Raw genomic sequence first — 26,064 nt, 5'->3', positions numbered from 1 at the left:
ATACATTGCACATGTTTGAATGCCATCCGATGAGCATGACGGGGCTCAATACACTCTTATTGTCAGTTGTACAGCTGTTTATATCCACAGTAAATTTGATTGAGTTACTTGAGGCCCCGTCGACAGCAAATATTTAAAGAGACCTATAAGTATATTGACCAGCAGACGGCGACAAGAATCACGATCCGTACGTACGTGGAGCGGGCGGTCGCGCGCGGGCTGGCCCGGGCGGGGCGGGGCCCAGGCGGGGCCCGGGCAGGCGGGGCCCGGCGGGGCCCGGGCCGGGGCGGGGCGGCCATCACAACAGCTTGTGCTTGCCGTTGGCGGCGTGCGGGGCCCCGCCCCCGCCCAGCGCGCGCTCGGCCGCCACCGCCGCCGCCTGCTCCATGCCCTTCTCGATGCACGTCTGGTACATCGGCTTCATTAGCTGCGACACCGCAAACACACTTATTAATATTCACATCGCAAGTGCTGTACTAATAATTAAAATGATAGTTGTACGTCATCTTTAGACGTCTGATAAGTCTCCTACTAGTGCAGTTGTTGCAGCTATTTATTTGTAAGATTGGTTTGGTGTCGCTCACGTCAACAACAGACTTGTAAGAAATGTAATCAGATGATCGATCAGAGTCCTCCGTAGCGACTGGTGTCTTGAAACAAGACTCAACTTTGTGTCTTGTCTGTGGTATAAATAGCCTAAACACTATTTGTATTTAATAACACGTACCTCATATAATTCACACCGTTACGCAAACATTTTCCAATATTACTTCATAAAACGAAAAGGCCGCCCACATATCCGTCATGGCATATTGCATATCACAAGACCTAGCGGTCACGGAAACAGAAATACCTCGTGTAGCATATTATTTAGCATCCACTAAAATCTATTAAAATTGAAAGTCGGAAGGTGATGAAATCTAGTCTCATAAGAATACCTTGATTGTCTAACTAATTATTTATGAAAATGTAACATCATAGCAAATTGAAATAACTCACATTCTCCCACAGCACGTTTGCTACATCATCTATTGTGACTCCAATTTCTCGCATCTCTCCGCTGTATCTGTAACATATATTTTTCATTAGCAAAGCTTTTGTATAGCTTTGTACAGATTTGAGTAAAATTCTTGTAGGAAAATGATGTCTTGTAGTGCCCAGTCTCTTTTATAATTCAAAGATCTATCTATATACTAATATATAAAGCTGAAGTTGTTTGTTTGAACGCGCTAATCTCAGAAACTACTGGTCTGAATTGAAAAAAATCGTTTTATGTTGAATAGACCATTCATCGAGGAAGGCTTTAGGCTATAAACCATCACGCTGTGACTAATGGAGCGAAGATACAATGGAAAATGTGAAAAAAACAGGGCAGGTATAAAACATTACTCATATCTCTACCCACGGGGACGAAGTCGCGGGCAACAGCTAGTTTAAAAGCTATGTGGAGGCGTTCATATTGTTAAAATATAAGGTGGTGCAACCATCATAATTGATCTCCAGCATTGACTTTTATGTGAGTTTTGTTAGCATGCTCGGCACTCTGTGTCTGGGGGCAGCCATGTGGTTGCTTGGCTATGGATGCGTACCGGATGTAGGCCCAGAGCACGAGCGTGAGCAGCGCCAGCCCCATGGCCAGGTTGCAGAGGTTGGCCACGGGGTAGAGCGCCAGCAGGCCGGCCAGCCCGCTCAGCACGTAGAACAGCAGCGCCAGCGCGCAGAACACGGACGGCGTGCGCGCCGCCTTGAAGATGTTCTTGCTCTCGTTCTGCGCGCGGAACTGCACGAACTGCTCGTCCAGGTCCTGCGCACGAACACATGCATTAGCCAAGTGTGAAATGTAGCCGATATAGCGCAAATCTAGTTTTCTTTTTGCTTTTGTAAGTACAATACATACATACTTCTAATATTGCTTTTTTTAATATTTTTTCTAGTATGCGTTAAGCACTTAGTTATACAGCGGCGTGCCTCGTACCTGTAGCAGCTGTGTGTAGTAGGCCTGGCTGAACTCGTCGCCGCCCATCTTGCGCTTGGCGTGGAAGGCGTGCAGCGACTTGTCCTTGATCCGCGCGTGCTCGGCCTCCAGCAGCTGTGTCTGCAGGTAGGGCTTCGCCCCGCCACACACCTCCTCCATCAGTTTCGTGTATAACTCCTTAGACTCGGCCACAGCTGTCAAGTTGTTAGCTTCTGCTGTCGCCTGTGACATAAGGTGGTGATATAGTTTTACTAGTTATGTGTATCTCTGAAAATCGGGCTGAGACCAATGCAATAAATTAAAAATTAAGTAACTTAAAGATTGCGGAGTATGTACTCACCACAAGCATGCTCTTAGGCTCGGGCAGCTCGTTGCCCTTGTATATGTTCATGTAGGACTTGAAGTACTGCACGAGGTCCTTGGCGCGCACCTTCTGCCCGTTGATGAGCTTGGGCACGAGGTTCTGCGGCGCCAGCAGCATCGGGACCAGCTGCTGCAGCGAACATTTGAATTCCATCTCGATGTCTGGAACGTGTACTTGTGGTTATATTGGGACGATTGCGGTGATAGGGGAATTTTGTAAGATTATATTTATGAATCATGATCATGTTAAGAGACTCGCAGAGATCATCACAATTTCGGGCAATTATTGCCGTAGTATCATGTAACACCTGATCCATGCCTCAATGTAGTGTGGTAGTGTAGTAGTTACCTTTGACCCTGCCGTCGAACTCCTGGCTCGTAGCCACGCGGATGCCGGGGTGAGGCATGAGGAAGCACGCGATCTCCGAGAAGCACGACGTGATGTGCTTGCGCAGGGACTGCAGCTCGGGGTGCTGGTGAGGGGACACCTGCCACACATAAACAGAAGGCGTTAAGTTCACACGCGTTTCGAAACTGGTATGAAAAACCACAATCTCGCAGGAGCCAACTGATAAGCTTCTCTACCATAGTGAATAGACCTTACCTTACAGCTGTATTTTATTTATTACAATTGCAGCTAAGAAAGCTAGTTAACAGACTGGTTGAACCATGCCCATTTTGTTTAGAAGGTTTTTGGGGTCGTCACTTATTATAGGTTTCAGGAAACTTTTCATACATTTCGTGTAACTCAGTAATTTCCTTTCGTAATAAATAAGTAGATATGGACAAGTGTTTAGCAAAGTTTCGATGATGTCTACGAGTGCTAAGCTAGTGGTTGTGACCTTGAGCCTCCGCTGCAGGATGGTGCGGCCGCCCTCAGCCCCGTAGGGCGCCTCGTAGGGGAAGCTCCAGTCGCGCACGAGGAACTGCAGCCGCTGGAACGGCGTGCGCCCGCTGTCCTCCAGCGCCAGCCGCCCGTACTCCGTGAACAGCTGGGGACAACAACATAAATTTTACTGCCGCAGGTCTTCACCTACTAGTGAAACTAGATTTTTCTCATACAAGAGATTTAATTCTTATGACACGGAAGCCAAAATTTTCATTTTCCCCGAAACGCGTCGGATACTGTGACCATTGGTCATTTACCATTTGATTTTCCACAAACTAATTTCTAACACGGATATGCCACACGGTAGATGGCGTTGCTAGTAACGAGACATCTTTTAAAACATAACAGTATGTTGTTAGTACTGACCTGTAAATGTTGTAGGTCGTCCTCCTGTATGTTCTGCGAGAGATTGTAGATGAGGACGGAGGAGACCATGGTGGAGAGCGCGAAGATGGTGGCGCAGTCCCTCACCGTGGACTCACTGTCGAACGCGCCCTGCGTGTCCAGCAGGACGATCGCCACCTGACAGAGTACACCAAGGATTAAACTAGCTTCTTAGAACATAATATCGATCATCCTATCGCTCACCGCATATGACGCATCACAAGATGATCGTCCGTGATAGTCGGATGAATATAAGCGGCGGTTATTTCTAAATAATTGTAAGTGGAAGTTGTTCCTCATAAAAAGTGAAAAAAATCGTACGCAATTCTACCAACACTGATGACAACCTCTGTATTCAAAAGTCCGGTCAACGATCGTGACTGTTCAGGAATAGGACTTTATAGTTAAGTACTTATAGTGTAGTAACACATGAATGTGTCTTGAACTGACCTTCTCTCCATTGTCGAGCGTGGCCTTGAAGATCTCGGACCACATGAGGATGCCGGTGGTGTCGCGCTCGGAGCCGCCGCGCCAGTTGAAGCCCTGCAGCGGCTCCTCGTCCCCGCCCAGCCAGTCCATGCTGCCGTCGGACCCATACTGTACAGTCATAACAATACATTTTCAAATTACAAATATTTTACATAAGTTCTTTTAACAGTTTGCAGCTTAAAGTTCAGTTTTGGGTAGTACTTAAAAGATCTGGTTTTAGTCAAGGTTTCATACATTAATTCACCACAGATAATATATTTAAAGTGTTAAAATGCCTGTACCTATGTAAGATATTATTATACTTGTTTTACGAAAAAAAATAATTACAAATACAATTATAAAATTTTAAATGTCGGCACTCTTTGATCTCAACGCGGTCGCAATCAGCCGACAGTACCAAGTACACACAAAACGGAATCTCACCTTATTATTAAGGTACCGTAGGAAGAAGTCGAGCAGGAAGGACTTGCCCTTGCGGAAGGCGCCGGCCACTGAGAGCACGACCACGGGCCGGTCCTTGATGTCGTCCTGCAGCAGCAGCTCCTTCAGCACGTCCTCGTCGAGGCTGAAGGTGTGGTCGGGGCCCGTGTTCACCACCTGCACGCCGTGCGGACCGTTGCGCGGCGGAGCCGACGGCTTCTCTGTTACTGGGGGGAAAGACATCTCCGTTAAGGGCGGTTGCAAAAAAACTGTTTACATTACGAACGGAATACAACTACGACTTATTCAATATTCGAAAAACTTTTGAAGGCAACTTTAATAAATTTTAATAATTCTGGCTATTAACAAGGTTGACCAAAATATTGTGTGATTAAACTTTAGTGAAAGTGCGAGGTTGTCGTGTATTGTACGCAGTTATCTTACAACTGACCTCCGCCTGAGGTCGCGGATTAACGCTGAGATATGCGCCAGATAGGGACACGTGTGGCGCTTTGTTCAATCCTATAAGGCATTATCTTAGCTTTAACTTTTCATAATAAATTAAGATGTATTATTATGGTTCCGTATCTTAAAGGAAAAAACAGAACCCTGACTATACGCCTGCCTGGCTTAATAGTAGAAATTCACGGATCATGGTATTAGTGTGGCCGCCTTAAAAACGAACAATAACAATATGCAATCGAGATGCAGCACTGGATAGTGCGGCTGTTAATTCGACGGATGAGTATTTTTTACCGGATTTAAGCCTAAAGCTGTACTAATTTCAAAAAGCGTCTTCAAATATATATTTCCACCAATTGAGTAATAAGATTCTGTGATATTTAAATTCACTTTCCGAATCCTAAGAGACAAACAAGGTAAGACGGAACCGCAGGACGCTGTCAGTCTTGTCAGAAATTTCTCAATATAATTTCGATGTGAACTTGCAACGATTTTAATTGACCATTTCGATTATTGTTTAAGTATCGTACTCGCACAATGTTAAATGAGAAAACCAATTTTATGCCCGAAAATTAAGACTCTTCTTCATCTTGAAACAAATTTTGAAGCCCACTCAACCTGACTTGATAATCGTTAGGTTCAAAATACCAGTTTTCCAAATTATTAGTGGAATACAAATCTACGTCTTTTGTTCTACCATTGAGTAGTATTATTGTGTCGAGTAAAATTTAGGCCAGACCTAAAAAAATAATAAATAATGAAGAGTAAAGAAACCTTAATACAAATAAGGATTCGTTTAATAATGGATATTACGAGTCGACGGTCATAAAGTCGCCCCCAATGTTCAAGTCTATGTAACATTGAAAGTCGGCCAGGACGAAATGAGATCAAAGACAATTTGGATATCAATAGCATCCATGGATAAATACTTCTGAAACCATAACTCTTCCTTTTCATCCGCCATTGTTATTCTGACGAGGGTTTGCGGGTCGACAGCAAATCAGCCTGAACTTTTATATAGAAGCTATCTCTATGTCAGTAAGGTTGATTTTCGTATGGAGACTTCTAGTTAAGTGGATGTAATGTTATAGGAGTTTTGCTATGCGTACATCATACTTTTTATGTCAAGGTCGCGACTTTGTCTGTTCAGAGATAAATGCTTTTTGCTTGGCATATTAGAGACGTAGCAAAAAGTAATGATAACTAGTGTTATTCGGTATTAACTTTTTATATTGGGGCCGCAAGATTTAGTTGACTGGATTCATTATACGGCTACTTTTAATGGCAGCTATTATCATATTTCAAAATTAATGAATAAATGTATCATCATTACATTTTGTATGATTGAGTCATACAAAAACAAAGCCAACCTAATGATATTAAAATCGTGTAGGTATGCTTAGCGTACGAAAATGAGTCCTTCTTACACGTAAGCTAATTATGAGGATAAATCATAATGTGTAGTATACGGTTTTTGTCAAAATAAATACTAATACCGTACTATAGATTATAATTAGCTAACATATTTCCAACAGCATTGGTTTCGAAATGTAACTGTAATGGTATTTTAATGTAACAATAGTGAATAAATAATACTTCGCGTGTGATTAAAACCCTATATTATTTTCTTTGGACCACCAACAAATACTTTAAACTAAACGGAAGTTACATAATTATTCATATAAATTTTGGATATACCAATAAAGATAATATAGTTGATAATATCACTATCGTACGACACATTGCAATGTATTGGTATCGTTTCTTTTTGCTACCGTTGATCGCAGGCCAGGCGCAACGACAAGCTAAAATCGACCTTATTGCATTTACATACCGGTGATATGAGTTTATGATGCTTATCAGCTGTTCAAAATACCGTGCCTTATTATAGGGATGGAGAAAAACGGTACTATACAAGTATATGTGCTGCATATTATAATTATTATTAAATCAAGCTGTCTTCAGTATCTTTTCTCTGTTGTTTCCTGCGATAATATAAAAGTTGTGGCTATCAATCAATTGTGAATATGTTGAAAACGAGAGTGTTTTCTTTCAGCTTCGACACTGAATTTGATTAGATAAATAAGTAGGCCATAAAATATGATAAAGTAATCCATTTGAGAGGTGAACTTATTTCTCTTTATCTACTTTCCAGACACAGGAGACCTAGTATAAACAAGTCAATAGAATATTTTTTTCAGTCTGGAATACAGTATTAAGTTACAGTGTGTTGACTAAAGTCACCCCTTTTTGCATACAAGCTTACCATTGAAGGAATTTAGTTGGCGTACAGCAGAATTTGTTATTTGTCAGTACATAAATAAATGTATCATAATGCTTAGTCATTGCAATGTTAAAAACAAAGCGCAGGTTAATATTTAAACAAAGGCCAATACGGTATGACGATATAAAGTTACGGTTTTAAAATCTATTGTTAAGAGAATAATCAGTAACGAATCGAAGTTGAGACTTACTTGGGGGTTCTAACTTGGCATCAGGCTGGGATATAGCTAGAAAAAAAAGAGATATGATAAATATTAAAAAGTAGGCATGAAAAAAATATTCCGCTTGTCATCAATAGTAGCGGAAAAGGGCTATTTATTAAACATTTTAGAGTGAGGTCATCACCTAGCAGAAGCGGACGAAGGTCCATGGGCATAAAGGGCATATGGGGTTAATTGAGTATTGTCAATTGAATGACGATAGAACTTGATCAATTCAGCTAATGGTGGTCTGGGCCCATGTACTCGGTATTTCAGGGATAATGTTAGATCTTCAAGCCCAGGCTAGGTTAATAAAGATTCAAGAGGTACAGGTTACACGAACTCTGCATCTCTCTGACAATATATAAAAGTTCATAAATCAGGAGAAGTGAGTAATGTACAATCACACGTGTTCTGGCGTGTCATCTAGTGATATCATCAAGCTTTGTACTTTAGAACACACGTCAGTGGATGATGAAAATCTATCTTTCAACGGTGAAACGCCAAATTCAATGTTCCACTAGGTCGTGATATAGTGGTGCTCTACTTATTTCAGGAGAACATTCATCGAAACCCTCTCCATACGATCGAATGTCACATGTGTGGGGAAAGTATAGCTCAGAAGATCTATACGAAGAAGAGAGCCACACTTGTAACAGTCTCAGTTTAAGAATTGTTGGTAATCCATACGCTGATGTGACGTCACTTGTGCGTCACGGCTGATCATCACAAGTGTGACAACTTACAAGTGTCGGAAGTCGGTCTAATCTGAAGGCACGTGCCACACGTACCGATCGCTGGGCATTAACCAAATAAACCTAACATCTGGCGTTATGTGCTCGAAATAAAGTGACGGGTCGGATCTTGACGGTACAAACCACCATGCTAAGACTAACAGCGAATTACAGCAGTTGACAGTGCTTTAAGAGGAGATTAACTGACAGCTAAAACAACAATAACATTGACATTGGCATTAGCTTTAGAAATAAAGGTGATTTTCGCATGACAACAAATAACATATAATACATGTTAAGTAGGTCACTGGAGTAGTGTTAAGTTCCTGCATTATATGCTGGCATACGCAACACGGAAACTTGTAACAATAGATATCCTAGCCTCCGCTAATTAAGGATAATTCCTCGCGTGTCGTAGCGAAGGTCAAGACGTCTGCGTCCGGATCGTTGCGGACGGGTGTGTTACGCCTTTATGTTGGATATCTAGTAAACTAGGAATTCTTTTTGTCTTTTTCCTTATATTATGTTAGGTTCGGATTCTAGTTAGACTGAATATAAGTTACCATACTAAGATATTATTATGAACAAGGAGTTACATTACAAACTTTTAAAGAAAATCTCGACCTCACACTTGGATTTTTCTTGGACTCCGACTTTTTCTCAGGTAGAGGACCTGAGAAAAGTCGGACGCCTACTCAGGTAAGTTCCAGTTAAGGGGTATACGTGGCCCAAAAGTTTTTTGACAACTCCAGGACACTTTACCTTGTTCCCGTGTTTATATGTACAAAGTATGCAAACACTTGATATTTGAGTTGCAGTAATGACGCCATTTACTTAAGCAAACGTTTTGCGTGGAAATATACGAACATACGAACTTAAACGATTCGAGTAACAATTTGAACACACTTAAGGCGTATTCTAAATTAAGTTTATTAAGAAAACATAACACGAAAACGTTTTATAGTAATTCGTGTGTCATTGTCGTGACTGCGTCCATAAAAAGCCCTGCCCACGCCTACAGCACAGTTAAACCTAGTCAATAACAAGCAGCAGTTGTTCTAGCAGTTAACTATAATTGAGCATGTAATATACTGGCGATGGACGATAGGTACGTATATGCTAACAGAGAAACTGTAATTTAACACTGGTCTACGTAAAAAAACACGTGTTAAAATGTCGGTCCAATTGTGGAAACAGTCAGAAATCGGAATAGAAAACAATGGCGCTACATAAGTACTGAATGCTAATGATTTGAACAAACAATGCATAGTGCGCTAATTGTAATTCACTCGAATCACTGATTCACGGTGATATTTGATACCGAACCTTTCTTCATTATTTTAGTGGATCGATTTCACAAAAAAAAAAAACAACTTTGAACTTATGTATTTAGATTATTTTGTGAAATGTATCAATACGTTTTTCTCTTCAAAAATGTGGAAAATAAAATGTAACTGAAAAATATTTCGTTTTAGATAAATTTTACTAAGGCATTTTGTATTGTAGATTTTTCCATTACTTTTTGGTAACACTGCACAATCGGAGATTAGTATTAAACATTAGTAAAAACGTGACCAAGTTACAAAAATAATTAAACATGACGATAATGACGCAATTACTCGTAATGTTCAATAACAAATGGGCCACAAATAAATATTTATTGACTAACTACATTTATGACTAATCATAAAATTGTGTACCCTCATGACACCGCGTAAATCATCTGTCAAAGATGCGGGAGTTAATGACGATTATATTATGATGATAATCATGTGAATATAATAAACTAACGAATCAATCAATAACATTAAATTTGGGGAAAAGGACCACGCGATTGAAAGGACCAGAAATGGACCGCAAACTTGAAACTGTAGGTACAACACAAGGCTAGCCAAATTATAAAAATAAAAGCAAGATGGATAGTTTAATACTGTCATTTAACATATAAAATCATTACTAACATCTGTCAGTGCGCTGTGCTGGCAGACTATGCACCGTGCCAAGCATTCACCGTAGTCATTCGTATATACCTTAACTTTAACGTTTTGAAAATGTTTACATTTTTAAAATAACAATGTATCAATAAAATATTGGATGAAGTAGAGGGGGTAAATATCGTGAAATAAACAGAATAATGATAATGAAGCATGTTAAAATCTAGAAATTTACAAGGAAGATAACAGAACAACAAATACAAATACACCGAGGACCAAACCTTTCATCCAAGAGTAATATTCATGCCAAACATATTATACAGCTATCATTAATACTTGTCCTTTTTCGACAGGATTTCGCTCGTAACGAGACTAAGCCCGACCAAAGTCCCGAAACAGTATTCAATGACGAAAACTAATTTGCATCAAGGTTAAAGGTCATTGGTACCTCCGTTTTAAATAAAAATAGATACGGAAAAATTTACACAGTAGTTAAAATTGAAAGATATTATTTTTATATTCATGTCTAAAAACCGATGACAGTGACAAATTATTAATTATATTATACATAAAAAGCTATCGCATTATGGTACCTAAATAATAAAGTGTTTTTGCCTTTAATTCAATTTGCAAAATATAATTAATTTTGATTTATTCATTACATCACTATGTGTAAAACCAAGATAAATCATATTTACCTCATAATAATTAGCTCCAAACCTCTAATTAATGAATTAATTAAGTCTATAGGTATAGAGAATAATAAGAACCGCAAGATATATACAAGCCGAAACATCGATAAACAGCATTCGATACAACAATGTTAAGTACTCCACATCGGAAAGTTAACACACAGACAGACTCACACACTTACTTTGTATGTCTTTATAATTGACACGCAAACTCAGCTTGCCTACCACCTCATAGCCTGGAACATAATTCACAGTTCAAATATTGTTTGCTCAAAAAGTTTAAAACAAATGCCGAAACCTCCTGATGTTATTAATATGACCTATTTCTGATGGGTCTGATCATAAATCACACGTGATAAAAAATACGACGAAGACTGACGAAGTAAAAAAGGGGTTACAAAAAGCCAGGGCCAGCGGTTTGTGTACCAAAAGACCAGTCAGCAGGTTTTAGGTCAACATGACATTGTATTGGATCGGTGGCCAGTTGGCCCTTTAAAAGTAAAGCACCTTTATGTTAATCACCTTAAGCCATTGTGAAAACTTCTTTAAAGGAACGGAACAATTTTTATAAATTTTAGGCATCGCAAAACACAAGACGTAATTTGAATTTAGATTATATAAGCAAATAATAAAAATTGTAGTAGACTCAAAAGGTACTATATTGTAATTATTAATGATGTTATGAAGGATGTACACCTGACTGATGACACTTTCACTGGACGAAGCCATTTAGTAGGCAATGAGAAATTAGCGATGCATTCGAAACACAGGTCTGGCGAGCTCCCAAACCTGAGTTAAATTATGTCAATAACCTGCTTGGACCGGATCCAATGATAACGGAAATATTCCAACTCTTTTCATCAAACTGATGAATTGATCATCAAAATTATATCTTTCTCAAATAGACCGCACACTATTTAGATTTTCTTCCTAATGCGGCAAAACGTTATGATACGTCATCCTGGCCTTGAATGATCCGGGATTTTACGTTGGTCAAATACAATTTAAGATTTGCCCGGTTTTGTCGATCAATTACAAGTATGCTCGTCTACGTAGCAGTGACATACGATGTTTCATGTTTGTCCAATTTCTATTTATGCTATTTGACAGGTATGCCGTCAGAGCTGTCCGAAGCTTCGTAAATGAATCAGCTAGGTTCTTAATCACTATGAGGCAAGCGTTGAGAATAAGGTGGGACAGAATCTCAAGTGCTTATAATTGGGAGTTATAATTACGACCAAAGTTTATTTGAACAATTTCTGCAGTTGATGTTATAGGTTTACCTTGAACTCTAATTATTCCTCCAGAAATAAGTTCCAATTCATTACGTGTTTCATGTAACACAGCACTACACCGGACAATGTTATGGCTGGCATGTTCCCAATAACCGGGAACTGTGTGCTGATTGAAAATAATTCTGTTATATGTATCGGTATAGGTAGATCGCCGGTATAGGTAGAGGCGTATACTTTTTGATAAATATTTTATGGTCCAGGTTAAAACAGGCCAATACATCGCAATATACGACTTAAGTGCTTCCATGAGCAGAAAAAAAAACGAAATTGATACCGCATGGGGCAAATCAATGCTTGTCCTGTGGTTTTTTCAAGTGTGAATGGTAGGCATGCCAAATATACCGCAAATGATCCGTTAATGCGATTCTAATATATTTCTATGACGTCACATTTCTTTCGCTCGGTAAGCAGCTTGTTTTTCTAGAGTTGGCAAGAGAACTAGACGAGGTGATGTGGTACATGGTGGGCGGCTTCTACCATATCGGAATCGTTGAAGAAATTCCACGAGTACATGAGTGCCACAGACAAAGGTAAATTAATAAAAAAATGGCAAAATCCAAGGGAAAAGGTGTCCCAGTATAATAATTGTATAATATTAATAGAATGAACTTACTACACAGCGAATCGCTTCGAATTCCAAAACAGTGCCAGTTCGAAAGTGAATGAGCATAGCATACCGTATTAATACAGCGAGGTATCATCTAATGTAATTAAGCCATTAGAGGAAAGAACACATATTAATAACAGCCGGATTTCTTTCCAAATATGCGTTCAAGAAATTCAGTTAACGCATTTAGTTCCAAAGTGTGTTCAACAAGGACCGGTACAGTATTTACTGGCTAAACGTATTTTGTGGACAATATCAGTTGCGTTTAGAGGCAGTATTAAAATTTAATAGCATCAGCAAATCATGTACTTATCCATAACCATGACAGTAACTTGAACTAATTAAAATAAACAATGAATAAAGTATCTGTAATTACTATTACATTGCTAAGATCGGTCGTTTGACATTGATATTCCTCAAGTAATCGGATCCCAAGCATCCGGCTTGTGATGCATGGTGGTAATAATATAATACAGACTATATAGAGCAAGACATTGCCTACAAATTGATAAAAACGTAGACATTTGGCATACTATCATGATCGTATGAACAAGGCAGGGGGAAATTTATGGATGGATGATTTAAGTCACGTGCATCAAATAGACGAAAAGAAAGTACAGAGAAATAGACAACCGAAAATGTACACTACAGCGATGTGGCGATACTAGCACATATATTACCAACAGACGAGGACGCGAAGATTATTTAAATGAGTTCAGTGAACCGATTACAGAGCGATGTCAAGCGATGCCCCACATTCCGACGTATTTATGTAATGTCAACTTGATGCGTGTTAATTGCAGGCTCGTCTGAGACACTGCTGATTGTGCCGAGATACAGATGGAGGCTTTGTGCTTCGCCGCCCAGGTACAGTTCCACGACATTATCTCCGCGAAAAGTAATTATGAATAACTTGATGTATTTAGAAATAAAATACTAGGGTGAGAATGTACCTAAAAAAAATTAGCATTTTGTAAAATTATTATTTATGACTCTAGCTATTCCATAAAATTATGTTAAATCTATTTAGGACAATAATTAGTTCGTATTTTTTCCCATGCAACTAGTAGGACTGTTCATTAACAATGTTTTTAATATCTAACGAAAGTTCAGCAAGGAGACATTAAAAGAGGGTGAATTTTAAAGAAAACGGAAGAACCGATTTTTAAACAAAGCTTACCACAAAAGACCATCCGGTATTGTTCCTAATGGCATCATACAATATGACCAAAGCGATAAAGTTCTGAAATATCTGATAAGACAATTGACCAGTACATCGAATCCAATAAATGCAACAGCGTTCATAAATATACGATTAACGACAACACATTTGATAAGCTATCGTGCAAGTAATCGGAGAACTGTGTCGCAGAACTAAATACAAACGAATATTAACACTGATATATTACTTTTATATTAAATCATTACATTTGAGAACTGTGTAAACATGTTTACATACATAAATTTCCACCTACTTAACCAACGACGGAAAATACGCGGCTGGAAAGGACTTTTTTTTGTAATTATAGATAGGTAGATAAATAAGAAGGAAGAAAGACTAACCTAACCTGTGGTTACAATTAACACACACGAATGAGATGAAAGGGTACTTAATGTACAAGACAAGACACAATACCACAAGTGTGGTTCTCGCTAAACGTGAAACACGACCGCCAGGGTCTCATTACCACTTATAATACCTCTACATTAACTCTAGTGACACAAAGGACCAATCCCACTATGTATCGAAGGACCAAGTTTTATCGAACCATAGCACACTTCTGTTATTATAGATAAAGAAATTAAACTTTAACGGAGAAATCAATTTCACTTTGCATTTGATACGTAAGTACCGTCAAATGTAACAAATTTGATTACGCTGAGTGATTTGATTGAACTCCACTGATCAAATGAGTCGGCTCGAAGGGGTTTTAAATCAAAAGCCTTGTATGTCCTTTTGAATTGAATAAATAAAAGGTTTGCAGTGTATACGATCTTATACAGTTAATACCGATGGCCTTATCAAACGAAATTAACTAAGATCGCACGCCATATTACCTTATATGGTATCTATAAGAACTAAGCATTCCCTTTTACATTCGTATAGAAAGAGAACATCTTGCATCTTACCACCAGTTCAATTTGCGGTACGAAGTTATGATTATTTAAAAAGCTTCGGCATTACAAGTTTATTTTATGACTGATAGGACCTTGTATAGATATCAGCCTGTGTTCGGTCGAACTGTGGGTGGGTTCTACCTACACAAGTTACTGACAAATGAACAAAAACGAATTGAAAAATAAAAAGAACGAGGCATGATGTAGAATTGTAGAACACCAAATAATGAGGATGAAATGTAAGAACTGGATTTACTTTTTTCATAAATATGTAATTAAAGTCTAGGCTACTGGTCTGTTTATTTCCGAATCCAATCACAAAGTAATTTAGATAAATTATTTCAAAAGATAGAGAAACACATGTTGGGATCGTTAATTGAATTCTGCCAATCAAAAGCTGTTTTCACACAAGCATGTATTTTTAGATAGTGTATAAAGATTAATTCAAATTTATCTGCCTCGACAAGGTCACGTAGAATGAATGCATGTGATAAATATTACTAGGTATTCTATCTCGACAAAGTAATAAACAAACAATATTCAACTGCATTACGTAATCGTTGTGAAGGTTTATATGTACAGTTATATTTTGGGTGATTTGAAAACCTATGCTATATCGCTCTTTAAAAGGCGGTTTTAGTCACCAGAACGCTTCAACGGGTATGAGCGTAACAAGTTTGTCAACCAATAATAACTTGCATTTTTTAATCTGAAACCAGTAATGGGTACATAGTTCATCAGCACATTATTAATTAGAGTGTCGTACCTGTATGACGTCAATTTGACAAAAAACGCATGTTTTTATAGACCAATAATTATCGATCAATGTACGAGCATGGATACATAAAACCGGTACATTGTTTACGGCGGTAACTAGACAATTTATATAGCAGTTAGCTTTGAACGGGCACGATCTATAAGTTAATTTATTTTAAATGTGTAATATCATATTACAATGAAGTGACGTTTATTTGATTTATTTGGCCTCCTTTTAAGTTGGATCTGAAAGTATCCATAATCGATCCATAGCCCTTTTTTAATTAACGGAGGGAATGGATACACTGTTTCCGATGAAATACGGTATATCTATACTAATATATAAACCTGAAGAGTTTGTTTGTTTGTTTGTTTGAACGCGCTAATCTCAGGAACTACTGGTCCACATTGAAAAATTCTTTTTGTGTTGAGTAGACAATTAATCGAGGAAGGCTTTAGGCTATAAACCATCACGCTGTTACTTATAGGAGCGAAGATACAATGGAAAATGTGAAAAAACAGGACGGGTATAAATCATAACTTACATCTTCTTCTACCCACGGGAACGAAGTCGCGGGCAACAGCTAGTTATGTATATTCTGTTAGACCAGTCAGGCATTTTAGCCTTCTTTAGGAAGGAAAATAAATGAGACTCAATTATAAATAATTATTCCTACACGTTAAATATAGGCATTGCCGTAATCTTCGATCCGCAACAAATGACCTTGATAATGATATTAATTAGTAGACAACACTTCAGCGTTTTTAATTAGCAATTACTAAATGCACCTGTAGGTACATAAATATTGTTACGTATAATATCACGCAAAAGATATAAAATATTTTATTATTGTTAACCTTGCACGCAAGACGACCTAAATATTATAATTTTTTGTCCAAATTTCTGTACATTTTTTCATATTTAATACTGATTTATTACGACACTTTATAACTGAAGAAATAATCGGCTATTCGATGCGATATATTACTATAATTTAATTTTATAACTGTATTTAAATACGGACCATTGAACTTAACACTTTATGACCCTCTCCGTGTTAGGCCATAATAGTTATATTAAAATAGAGAGAGATGATGGGAGATAACGAAGTGCTTGATTTAACACGTATCTTATAAAGAGAGAGGTAGAAATAAAAACGTGTGAAAATCTCAGTAGCATCACGTTCCCCTTTTTGAACGCCTATGAACAAAATCAATGAATTAATAAGTTTCGAAAACGTTGGCGGGTATTTTTTTTTCCTTGCCTACGGTGTCCCACTGCTGGGCAAAGGCCTTCTCCAAATCCTTCCACGACTCTATATTCTGGGCCGCATGGAACCAGCCTGCGTGCTAAGCGTTAAGGTCGTCTCGCCACCGCTTCCTAGGCGGGTATTTTATGATTCTGAATTTCTGATCATATAACCAGGGTCAGTTAATGGCTAACTGTCAAAATTCTAAACATGGCATAAAATATTAGCGGTCACTTGAATATTGTCTAATGCTGTGTAGAAATGTAGACTTTCTCAACAATAGTTTGGCATCAAGTGGGTGTGTACTGTCTGGTTTATTGAAACACAAAACATTATTCAAGAAGCTAGGCGAGTAGCCAGAGCCCCGACTTGAATAGTCTCTTTTGTTCGATCCTTAGAAATGGTATGCTTCGAGCTGGCATACAGCATTAGGTTATTAATATAAGAAAGGAATTAATCTTAAATAACGATTTGACTTAAACTGCAGTTTTTTTTCTAATCATTAAACGATCAAAGCATCATCTTCGTGTATTTTATTTCCAGTAAAATATTTAAGGAAAAAAATCACCGTAGAAGGCGAATGGTTTAGGCTCGTATTTGGCAATAACATTAAAATACAACAGCATTGTGCAATTACGCCTTCCGGTCCTAGTTTCCTAGGACGAGCGATGAATTTATAGCAGGCTTTTTAAGACTTTTTACCGCTGTAAATTTCTTTCCGCTAAATTGAATCAAACGATCTTGATTTTTCGCTTATCACAATCTCTCCGAGGTAAAGTGCGGTCAATGGGGCAATAAAATCCGGCTTGTGTGTGACACAAAGCGACGTAAACAGTAAAAAGTGACGCCTAGATGCATGCGTATTATGTTAATGGGTGCTTGTCCATGGTTCACTGTGTGGAACCGTTCGTACACAATATCTACTCGTAATACTTGAAAGTTAACGGGTTGCGTGCACTCCTGTATTGAAACTATTGAAAGCATTCTATAAAACAATTTCGAAGGCACAAAGAGGAGGATTTCTAATAAATAATTAAGCAGTCCATTCACGAAAATGAAGTCGGACTTGGTCCTGGCCTAAACAGATTAATCGTGATAACTCTATATGATTAAGAGAATTTTACAAAACGTGTAAGCCACAGTCAGTCTAACGACCTGGAAAAACACAATAACACACATACCAGCTGCGTCAAGCATTTACGCAACAATCCCAAATAGAAATGAAAGTATTTACCATACAACAAACATTACCACTCGGCCAGGCAAAACAACCACCAAAACGGGTACGTCCTACAATTTAACATCCGTAATTTTGACACGAGTAGCGACAATCGGAAACAGACATGTGTGTAGTAATTTAGAAGTTGCGCGACCAGCCGCACAGCTTTCTAAATCAACGGGGCAAGATGGTTGACCGGCTGTCATTAGGTAAACATAAATACTTCTGAGTATTGGTGTTTTTTGCATCCGTTGCGAGACTGCTCGCGTCCAGGATGAGATGAGTGGGTAATGACGGGCTTTTATATCATCATTAAGCTCTCCTTAAGAGTACTTAATCTGTTTTACTTAGCTTTAATTGCAGCGCAGAGTTAGCAAGACTAAGCTGCCTAGCAGAGTGGACTATGTTTTTGAATGTCTGTTATGACACGCTCTGAAACCCCCAGTCAGTGTTCGAACATATTATAATCATATCAACAAAGACAAGACCAGATGTATGTAAAATAATTCGGCCACCCACATCCACACCTTCAAAATATAATAATTCAACCGAACCGCAAGTAAGTGGATATTGATTTAAAGACATGTAAAGAGTATGTATTACCCGGCGTGTGTAAAAGGAAGTCTTGGCATTCCTGTGGTGCGGTCACAATAGGCATTGATTACCTTTGTTGTCGTTCGACTGTAGGAATGGCTGATATTGTACTACAACCAGATCTGTTTGAGATAAGCTCTGACGATTTTTATGGGTAAAGATTCGTGGAACTTAATTTTGAGGCAAATAACATCTTGAAATTTCAGTAATGGGGAAAAAATGATTTAAAAACTATTTTCCTTTTCGAAACGAAATTCATCCCTGGAAACAAAGCACTTCAAAGCGCTAAGATGTCTCAACAATGTTAAAGAAAGTTCTATCGCTTTGTTTGTCTCATTTGCCTCTCAATCATTCCATCCTTTCTTTCTCACATCGGACACACAAACCATAAACAATGATTATTCTCTTATAAGTTTTGTTTAACCAAGAACAGTTGCAGCTGTGAACAATGTCATAATGTCCATTATGCGGAGGTAAGACAATCGATTCGTTAGCCGTACAGGTTAGAATAGATTGTGAGTAGATTCTAATCGATAGAGCCTTGAGTACTGTGGAACTGATGTATGCAAGCTTTGTTGATGCAGGAAGCGAGGTGATTTCATTGTAATTGAAACCTCTCGTATACATTTAATGATGAGATTAGATATAATAAAAATTATGGAATAACTATAGAATTAAAATCCCAAAATACCACTTGTCATATTTGTAAGGATATGGCAGAACAAACTAGGAAGATAAAACGTCTATCTTGTATAATGTATTTTAATACCTCGGTAAAACGTGATAAAAGGAATATATCTAAGGAGGAATTCGACTCAAATAAGCAATTCATATTAACGTCCAACTTTTATACTTCTTTATAAATTCATCATTGAACGTATCGCAAACATTGACACGGTTCTTTCGCTCAAATACGCATTAAATCTACAGGCGATATAACAACAAGACTTTCACTGCGTACTGCCACCGTGCCATAACACGTATGTAACATCACGCAACGACTCAAACTGGCTGATTACTAAGGTCACGTCAATGGACCCACCTCGTCCGACGCCCCGGCTATAATGGCAAAAATGGACTCAACGAAATTCGTACTTAATCCCTTGGAATAAAGGTGTTTAATGTTTTTACAGGCTGCCGAACCTGTTACTTCAGTATTGCTCATAAGGACCGGGTTCTGATGTTTTTAATTGGATTATGTTAATATGAAAGAGATCACACCCCATCCAAATATAACCGAAGCTGTATCGAATTTCAGACTTGGACCTGCATAAAACAGATGTACTGAGAATCTCTTAAAATGTTAGTTTCCAACATGGATGTCTAACTCGGTTGAGTTTTATGTTTGAAAATTTAATGCAAATGCACTAAACTTGCGATATAAATTGTTTTATAGCTATTTGATCTTGAATTGTTTAGCGTAACTGTGAAATATATGTACACAGAAGGTTTCATATTTCGACAACATTTTTGTGAATGCATACGTTTATGGAATGCATTATTAAAAGTAATTGCTACTTAGGGATTCAATACATTTAATAACGTATTTTCTTTTAATTAAAGTTCATTCCTTTTTGTCACCTTAAGTGGGTGGGTGGGTACCATCAAACATGGGTGGCGACGAGGACGATTGCGAGACCAAGGGGATGCATACGGATGCATAAAATAGAAGAAGAAAGAAAGGCCGGAAGAAGACAAACACGTGACCGAATGGAAAAATCAAAGAAAAACCTCTGTCGAGAAGTGGCACACTAAAGGCTCAACAAAAAAACGTGATAATATCGACGGAAGGTTACCTCCCGACAACCAGTTGACTAGTTAAAACATCAACCAACAATATTATGATCAAGTAAAATCTGTTACTGCAATTAAACTTAATTAATTACGAAGCATTACGCCCTTTGTTTGAATACCTCAACATTATATAGTATTTAACATCCGCCATCATTGTTCTCCCTCAATACAAATTGTGTTTTATTAATATCTCAAGTGATTCTTATATACAAGAGTACTTTGTTGGATACTTTTCGTAATAAGGATTACGTCATTATTTGTATTACATTTTACGAGATCTTTGTACCTAATTTTGTGTATTGTAAGCCGTACTTCAATCCAAAGGCGATTTTGTACTTGTAGAGATATATTTAGTACACTAGCTTTTTGTATTCCTTTACGTTAACTTTAGGAGGCTAAGGTATATTATGTTATTCTATAATACAAGCTGTAACTTTGTAGAAAAATCTTCGGAATCAATCCTTATATATTTACTTCATCGTTAAGGCGTGATTGATTGAACAAAGAAGTCTGATAATTTAACTCGCACCGGGTGGTAATAAAGAGCTACTGACGCGTTGTTTTCTCTAATCATGCTTTCGACGATTCAAGAATTACTATCTGACAAATGATACAGGTAAATACAGTCCTTGAAGTCGTTTTGAGGAAATATTACATGTTTTATAGGACAAAATTAATGTCTTTTACCTAGCACTATTATTCTATTTCAAATTTATATCTAGATTTAACAATGAGACCCGCCGAGCTCACCATTAACAAGCAATAAAACAGCTTTTCTAAAGTTACAAATACGAATGTCTGATTTAAACCAAATTATCTCAAATTATCTTCGAAAACCGGCTGACCGACACATCGAATAAAATATAGCGCACCGATATTAGGCCTTTTGCAATAGCGAAGGGACAACCTTTGTACAATTATTGCGAGTTACAGATGATAATTGGTGTTGTTTTCTAGAATTAAATGAATTTCTGGCAGGTGAGGTTAACTTTAGGAATATTTATTTCTAGCAACTAGTTTAAATCAGCTGTTGCTTTGCATAACCAGCAATAACTCGACCCAGATGCAGATATAATTAGTAGTTATTGGCTACTGAATGTGTAGTCTCGGTTTAAGAATAGTAAACAGATCAGTTTCCGTGGGCGGTGGTGGATGATAGTCTTGTTATTATACAATCAAGAATGAAAACATAAATTGCGTTTTATAACGACCACTTTAAAGTAAAAACACCAGATTTATTCTGGTGTTTACAGATGTTGATCAACGAATTATTCTCCAAACACCTCGTTTTCGGAGTAACAAGTTTACTTTAAAAGCTCATAGGTTTTTATACATATGTTGGCTTTTTTTAAAGAGTAACTAGTGGAGTTCCTTGCCAGTTCTCGAAGACTCGCGCAGCTGTCATTAATATTAACCTTTCGGAAGGGCCTGAAAAAGGGCCTACTTGAAAATAAAACCTTTTTGCGTATGATATTCTCTTCCAAAAGAGGCCCTGATCATATGTTGTTCAAAAGGAGATTATGGCTTTGTCTCGAAGGGGATCGAAAGGCATTTTACATAGGCATTTAGTTACATAATAATTTCAACGCAATACGAGATGGTGGGCGTCAAAACTATTCTATATACAGAGGGACCGACTGATAGAAGCCTTATTATTTGTCAGTTGATGTTTTAATCGCGGATTTTTGAATGATGGATACCTTGGCTATTCTCGATGTAAACGCTTGATGAATTCGAAAGGAATTCCGATTTCTAAGGTTTTATTCGCGTGTCATCGTCCTTGGTACATCCATATACATCCATTCATGTATGCATGGTGTTTAAGGGGAATACAAAACAATAAATTACCAATTGCCATTACTTGACACATGCATACAACTGGATTAATATTCAGACCTTGTATACATATTGTTTAGGTAGACTTATCTTTGTTTGTCCATAAACATATCCATCCTTTTTGAAATATTTTTTCGTAGGATAGTTTTGGCAATTTGAGCCAAATCCGATGGCTTCATGGAGAGTTCCCGTAAATTCTCAGCGGTCATCCGCATCGTAAATGTTCTCTAACATTAATCATTAATAGGAAATGCTCGTAGGCTTTGTAATGGGAGCGTGACCCGAACTTTACACAAACGGACATTGGCAGCCGGCCGACAACGCTGGGCTGAAGACGAAAGTAGGTTTGGAGATCTCTGCCGCATACGTGGACAGGTTACCCACACATACATACTTCACTATCGTAAGCATTTTATAAGTGGGTAACAGGGCAAACGAAATGCCGGTCAGGGACTGTCATTTGCAAAATGTCGAGTCCTATATGGTGTAAAATTACGCCGGATAGGCGTGATAGCGAATTCAAATTTAAAACAATTACGGTTGAATCGGTTTGAAGCGCATCGTACAGCACAGAAAGTGGAAGGGCGAGTATCCTCTACATTGCAATGGTCTGTTATTAATTTGCATAACAAATTAATAGGTGGATTAATGGAAACCCACATTCCTGCGGAAACTTTAATGGCTGAGTGGCCGGTTGCTAGTTTGCATTATTGGTAAAGTTCATTTAGATTTTAAATAATATATGTTTGAGGAAACTGCCTTTAGTGTTTTAAATTCCGATAATTAATTTAAATATCCACGCCTCAACATGATTTAAAACTAATGTAATAGGCGGAACAAGGTATCTAGACTGCAATCTAGTCATAAATCTAGCGTTATTTTGAACAGACTTAGCCTATTAAAAGGGCGTTGAACTACAACTGTGTAATTTATTTTTAATTATTTTGACTTGTGCTACACACGGACACACGTATACTGTGGCTTACCGAGAGCGTGTGAACTCTATAGTTAACTAGGTAACTGTGATAGACATACGAAAGCTACCTGCGTTGGTTAAGTTACTGGTAAGCAGCAATGACTTGTAAAATAAATTCGATAATCGCTGCCTTTACAGATATTTAAGGCTTATAAGCCTTAAATATCTGTAAGGCAGCGATTTTTATGTCTTAAGCGAAGTACGTATGTACCTATAAGTTAGAGTTACAACATTCCTCCACTATCAAGGTACGAAGGTTGAAAGTGTAACTAAATTAGGTGTATCAACAGGTAATAGGCATGCGTATGCATTAGCAGGCGCATGTGCTAATATTTACACAACTCAAACTTCAAAACAGTGTTTGTTTAATTTATCGGAAGCGACCCAGTTATGGTTCTGGACCTTCACTAAAATGTATGATTTAAAATTATACATTTTAGTATTCATATAAATATTTATAATTTACCGAAGGCCAGAGAGCTGTATACTTAATTGTCATTGTCGTAAACCCTCATTAATGACCTGTGACCTAGTTTATGCTTTGCTGTCGCGACGTGCAGATTGAGCGCGAAAATTATACGTTACGTGTAATTTGCATGCAATACCACTTAAGTAAATACATTCCGATCTGTTATTTTTAATTCTATTTTATAAACAATAAAATATACGAAATGAAACGCAAATGAAAAACCATAGATGACAAAAATGTTTACATAAAAACTTTTTGCTAAGACTGTAGATTAAAAAACTTTGCAACTAACTGAAATTAATTCTTAATGTTGGCAACGAGGCGTGCATAAAAAATAATAATAAGATGGAAGGCGGCGCAAAAACTGACTCGGAAACAGGTATAACTGCTTGTGTGTACTTTTTGTGTTACAAAATATTTGTTGGAAATATATTTAGCTGGACAAGTTTGTTCTTTTTGCAAACAGAATTTATCATCCTGGTATATAAACCAGGTGACAATTTAACATGAAGCAAAGATAATAAATCACGTGTTTAGTTATTAATAGTATAAATATATCATACATAGGACCGGTCCCAATCTGTTGCTTGCATTTTATTTTAAGCTGAATTTTATCTGACCTTAAATGCTTTAATATTCACTTTGACCTTCCTTTTATACATATTTTGCAGGCCATCAAGCCGCTCCAAAACTTTCAATATTTGTTGTCTAATACATATAAAATCATAACTTTAGTAAACGAACAAGCTTTTTTGTCGATATTAACAAATCACAAATGAAATTAAAGTGAGATATCATATTGATTAAATAAAAATAATTTATTGTTATGTATACATATGAAAGCGTAACAATTATTTTAATTTACCACACCTCTGTATTCTTTCAATGGAAATAAATGACATTATGAAAACAATCTATTTTTGTATGTGAGACAACCTTTGAAGGGGTCAAGGCATATTCAATGTGTAATAATAACCACAAAATGAATATATTTGACAAGATATTATAGAAATCTTAATTGTTACTCTTAGGTTTCAGTTTTATTCCATTTTTTTATTAGTTTTTATATCATTCCATAAAAGATCTTGAAAAGATTTCTCCAATTGTTTTATGAATTTTCTCTGACTTATTATACATCTGCAAAAAATACACTACCATACAAAATATATAGAAATGTTAAAATAAGTATTTGTGAAACGTTAGGTACTCCAACTATTATGATTATAATTAAATTGTAAAAAAATAAATGCTAAGTGATATACTGAGTCTATAGATATGTGGACATTAGATAGTTGTATAGAAAGCTGAACTAATCTGTTGAGCATTTATGTTATAACAATCAAGATATTTAATAATAATCTACAACTTTTGAATTTATATACAAAAAGTAAAATGATTTTACCATTTATCAAGTTCCAAGTTAGGAACATAGTTTAAGATAGTTTTCTAACTTTTTATGGGTCTTGTATTAGTTAGATGCTACGATCAAAAAATGTATATGACACTAATAATTATAACACATTGAAAATCAAGAGTCAATGGGAAAAATCAGTAATAATATATAATTTTTAAATAGTATATCAATGCACCTTGATAAGTCATGTATTGTATTCAATTTCATCATTACACAGTATAACAATCACATTGATACAACTTGTCATCTTCTAATGACTGGCAAATTACCAGCTTTGGATTCTTCACACACTGCGAAACATTCTAATTGGATAAGAAAGGAAATATTCCAAACATTTAACGCTCGTGTTGTGGCTTAAATTAATGCAATAACACACAACGTACGAGCAAAGTTCAACACGTCGCGACGTTAACTCCGCACAAATAAACAACATTAATTACGATTAAACGCACTTAACCTCGGCTAATATCGAGTATTACAACAATAACATAGGAATACCTGAGTGGAGGCTCCTGTCCGCGTCCCCCGTCATGATCACTACAGTCCGTGCGACCGTCCAACGGTACCACTCAACGCGTCAGGCGGGCGGCACACTCCGCTCCTGGCGGCCCAGCACCACAAATCCACGCAGCAATTATAAAAAGAACCCAATTTCAATGTCACAAAGGTAACACGAGGGTAACGGGCCACGGCAACGCAGCCGATCCGCACTGACGTCCGCGATACTCACTAACCACGCGTCCTAACCATAAATATCATAACAACATTTACCTTCTCCCTCATGGTTATTAGTTTCTCGATGTTTATGTCCTTCGACTTCAGCCATATTCAATTTATTTATTTCGAGTTCTGACTGGACTGAACATAGCGACGTAAAATTTTTCCAACACGACGCAAGTTGACAACTTTGC

At 37.5% G+C, this 26,064-nt stretch overlaps 1 protein-coding gene across 6 annotated transcripts; it reads right to left on the bottom strand.

Moving 5' to 3' along the window:
* Positions 1–295: 295 nt before the first annotated feature.
* Positions 296–26,064, bottom strand: LOC113504803 (atlastin-like). Of its 6 annotated transcripts, none has more exons than XM_026887259.1 (13): positions 25,925–26,064; positions 11,008–11,061; positions 7,457–7,492; positions 4,524–4,747; positions 4,062–4,208; positions 3,594–3,749; positions 3,181–3,330; positions 2,688–2,826; positions 2,316–2,500; positions 1,976–2,197; positions 1,590–1,804; positions 1,000–1,066; positions 296–427 (listed from the first exon to the last, which is right to left on the bottom strand). In XM_026887259.1, the coding sequence occupies exons 1-13, from the start codon at positions 25,977–25,979 to the stop codon at positions 299–301; spliced, it is 1,779 nt and encodes a 592-aa protein (XP_026743060.1). In that variant the 5' UTR covers positions 25,980–26,064; the 3' UTR covers positions 296–298. The 6 variants fall into 6 exon arrangements, with proteins under 6 accessions (XP_026743060.1, XP_026743063.1, XP_026743061.1 ...); XM_026887262.1 differs by lacking the exon at positions 11,008–11,061 and adding an exon at positions 25,652–25,754 and having other exon boundaries at positions 25,925–26,017; XM_026887264.1 differs by lacking the exon at positions 296–427 and adding an exon at positions 618–828 and having other exon boundaries at positions 25,925–26,063.

The sequence above is a fragment of the Trichoplusia ni genome, chromosome 23 (genome assembly GCF_003590095.1).
Source record: "Trichoplusia ni isolate ovarian cell line Hi5 chromosome 23, tn1, whole genome shotgun sequence".
Taxonomy (NCBI): Eukaryota; Metazoa; Arthropoda; class Insecta; order Lepidoptera; family Noctuidae; genus Trichoplusia; species Trichoplusia ni.
The sequence above is the reverse complement of the archived record's forward strand: the minus strand, read 5'-3'. Positions and strand labels throughout refer to the sequence as shown.

Coding starts and splice junctions, on each gene's coding strand:
- LOC113504803 (XM_026887259.1), bottom strand. CDS start 25,979: ATGGCTGAAGTCGAAGGACATAAACATCGAGAAACTAATAACCATGAG. Junction 2,827..3,180: donor TCCTGCAGCGGAGGCTCAAG/GTCACAACCACT, acceptor TATGTGTGGCAG/GTGTCCCCTCACCAGCACCC. Junction 1,067..1,589: donor GTGCTCTGGGCCTACATCCG/GTACGCATCCAT, acceptor TATATGTTACAG/ATACAGCGGAGAGATGCGAG.